At 34.4% G+C, this 3701-nt stretch overlaps 1 protein-coding gene across 1 annotated transcript; it reads right to left on the bottom strand.

Annotated features, from left to right (window-relative positions):
- Positions 1-2210: 2210 nt before the first annotated feature.
- On the bottom strand, positions 2211-2827 carry LOC112906056 (extracellular signal-regulated kinase 7-like; the record flags this gene model as incomplete). Its single annotated transcript, XM_025979634.1, has 2 exons — positions 2748-2827; positions 2211-2703 (listed from the first exon to the last, which is right to left on the bottom strand). Coding segments are annotated over exons 1-2 (573 nt in total), but the record flags the coding sequence as incomplete, so codon positions are not given.
- Between the last annotated feature and the right edge of the window lie 874 nt (positions 2828-3701).

The following is a 3701-nucleotide window of genomic DNA, read 5'->3' on the forward strand; positions in this document are numbered from 1 at the left end:
TAGGCATGTAAATATTTATATAGTCATTCTTAAACAATATTCAAAGGTAAAACTAATGAAAAATACATAAAAATATTGAGAAAGTTATATAAAACATTATTTAAATATCTTTATCAATAGGGTAGGTTAGGTTAGGTTATCGGGTTTTGTTTAAGTGAACATCCTTTTTTTAACCCCCACCTCCACCCGCTTGAAAATATTTTTTTTATTGAATTTTATTTGAATTGTAGTGTATGAAAATTGACAAAATAATCAACTTTCAACCCCCATAACTTTTTGTGGGGGTCAGACCGCTGCAAATTTTTATGGGGTTTTACTCAGGTGACTACCCTCGACCCCCTTACCCCCAATCCCATCTAACCCCCATAACTTTTTATGGGGGTGAGACCGCCACGAACTTTTTATGGTACAGTGGTAGGGGAGACCTCCTCTTTCGATCCCACGAAGGGGGTGGAGGCCATCATCTAGACGTTTACCAAAAGAAATTTCACTTATTGTATGTTTTTCAAAATTGCAAAACATATACATATGAATGAACATTTTTTAAGAGTTTAAGATAAAAAAAAAGATTTTTGACCCACCCCCTCAATAATGCTCCGTAACGATTTGTTTTACCTCCTCATCAAACTTACGTACCTCCCTACAAAAGCGATTTATATAACGTGAATTCCGAAAAATTACTATCGCGTTTACAGTAATAAGTCACCCTTTTGTAAGTCACCGTAGCATTTTACAAAACACCCCCCTACCCATTAACCGCGTTACGTATTACATAGACGGTCCCCTCATCAGTACACTTTAACACAATTTTAAATTTCCGTATTATCAATCACTAACAATACAGGTACATATTGTGGTGTCTAATTCAATAGAATTTTTTTTATTGGTACGAATTATGTAAATATAAGGGCACCTTAGGATTTCTTTCATAGTCTCAGTCTGAGTTTCCACGAATCATAATAAAGCGCACGTATTGTCAATAATTCATTCATGAATTTACATGAGAAGCATTCCATTCATTCTTTTCGAATTAATATTTTTTATTATAAAGTCAAATTTTGCGGTCTTCAAAGAAAAAAAAAAGAAAATAGTAGATCGTATTTTACATAATAATTGTGTTTGTAACTAAGTACTAACTTTTTATTAAAAGAAGTTTGTCCATTAAATATATATATTAACCCGCAGGGACTATTGTATTTACGTTTCCACCCACGTTTCGGTTGAAAGCTCCTCCTAATCGTCTAATAGAAAAATTGACCTAACCCTAAACAGTTTAATTGTAAAGGCTGCACCTACCTCTACAATACTGTTATTAGTTCAATGTTACGTTTAAAAACTGTTTAACAAAAGGACAAAAAACAAAGCATGATACATGAATGCTCGGATTGCTGCAAATTCTTTTTAAGTTATAGTATCTATATTATAATTATTTAAAATCAATATTTTTTGTTAAGAGATACATTAGGAACATTATATTTTGACTTATTGAATTAGGTTCTCCATTTAAAAATAAATACTATCTCTATCGTTTTTGTAGAGCAGCCTTCGGTTTGGGCGATGATTTATCGGGCGTGCTGATGAGACCTAATGAGATCGAAACGTCTAACAGTTGACATAAATTACTGACTACGAACTTTACATCTTTTCCATGTAAATGTGTATAGATATCTCAATTCAAGATTTATTTTTGAAATGAATGTTTATCAGAATTGTCCACCTCATACAACGCAGAAAAACATCACCATTACTCGTCCATTGATATAAAAAAAGGGAAAAATATTTTTTAGAATTTCAGGAATAATAATTGTATCATCGCATACTTATTTTTTCTAACAGCAAACTTAACTTTTACTTGGTTTATTTACGTATATGGAATTATTAATAAGTTTTATTTTTCAATGAAATAAAAACACAAAAGCAATCTTAAAATTTCTTATATTGACAAAAATCACCCGGTGCAAAAATAGGTACAATACTTGTATACTGTAAGGTCCAAAAAGAGCCCTACTGTACAATAAATCACTATAAAAAATCGTTGTGGTATAAAAATAAGTAAAAAAACTGCAGTATTGTATATCCTAAAAGACGGTCCATTACCGCATTCCAGCAGCTCTCAATTCCATCAAGGCGCTTTGAGTAATGACCCCCGGACCATTATTAATAAACGAACTAGTGTAAGAGTTACCCCTCGAAACTATACGTTTTCTCACCTGTTTATCTCTATTCAGATTAACGCTGCTGTGTTTGTTTTGATTGTCAGACATTCTCGTCATGTTGCTGGAATCCCCTTGCGATTTCGTCAAAGTTCTTTGACGGCTCTGCTTCGGATCTTGATGGTCTTTTGGTATTTTGGAATCGGATTTGATGTTTAAAGTCGATTTGACAAATTTCATATTCGAAGGACGAAACTTTGGTTCCGATTGCGATTGATACGGCGTCTCTTTTGCAACACAACGATGATTTCTCAAATATCTGTCGGTTTCCTTATAGACTTTTGACTTCACTTCCGGCTTAGCGACGTCAGTCTTTGCGGTGCTTGTCTTTGCTTTCGACACGATAATTTTTCCGGATCGCGAATTGTGATGGACCGTCATAATTTCGTACAATTTATTTCTGTAATCGTCTACTGATAGTCTTACGTCGTCGTTTAAAGGGGGTGTAACCCTATTGAGCATTACTTTTTCTTCGGACGGGTTATGAAACCTAATAATGATCGTATATTGTAAGAAATTATGCGACAAAAATACAGTAGACACTCGATAGTGTGAACGTCGCGTAATGGAAACCCCGCATAAAGTGAACAACGTTGCCAATTATGCCAGGCCATCGTATACCACGAAATATTTCACTTATAGAAACGAATTTCCATATAAAAAATTAAACCAATAGTTGAATGAACAAACTGACAATGTGAATACTATCGTATGTCTACTATATGAAGTGAAAAATGTTCAAAATTAAACGTTTTAATAACGTCTTCTATACGAGCAGAAATGTGAAAAATGGTTTTTTAAATACTTTTTGATTTGTTACTTTAAATAGCAGTATTAGCATCTAGCAAGGAGGACTGTATGAAAATAAATAAAAGTAAAACTAAAATACTGGTATGCAAGGGAAAGAAAAGTAGGGATAGAGCGAATATAAGGATAGGAGACGAAAAATAAGAAGTGGCTGATTTTAGTAGGAATATAAAGCAGAGAATAGCGCTAGGTTGAATCGGCTTCAATAAAAAGAAGTCAGTTCTATGCTCGTGAACGGTTAATTTAGAAATTCGAAAGGATACCGTGGAAAGAGAAGGTTAGAAATAANTCGCGAACGGTTAATTTAGAAATTCGAAAAAGATTGTTAAAGGTGTATGTTTGGAGCGCGGCGTTGTACGGGTGCGAAACATGGACAGTGGGCGCGGCTGGATAGAAAAGGTTATAAGCTTTCGAAATGTGATGTTACAGGCGAACGATGAGGATAACGTGGATAGAAAAGGTTAGAAATGAGAGGTATTAGAAAGAATAGGAGAACAGTATACTCTACGGAAGTCAATAAAAAATAGGCGAGATAGGTTGGTAGGACACCTTCTCAGGCATGAAGGTCTAGTCAGAGACATATTAAAGACAGAAGCAGGAGTTAGGAGGGGTAGAGGTAGACCTAGATTAGATTACTGTTCGCAAATAGTTAAGGATGTGGGTTGTTCTAGTTTTAGGGAA

This window comes from Agrilus planipennis, unplaced genomic scaffold (genome assembly GCF_000699045.2).
Source record: "Agrilus planipennis isolate EAB-ADULT unplaced genomic scaffold, Apla_2.0 scaffold1414, whole genome shotgun sequence".
NCBI classification, from domain to species: domain Eukaryota; kingdom Metazoa; phylum Arthropoda; class Insecta; order Coleoptera; family Buprestidae; genus Agrilus; species Agrilus planipennis.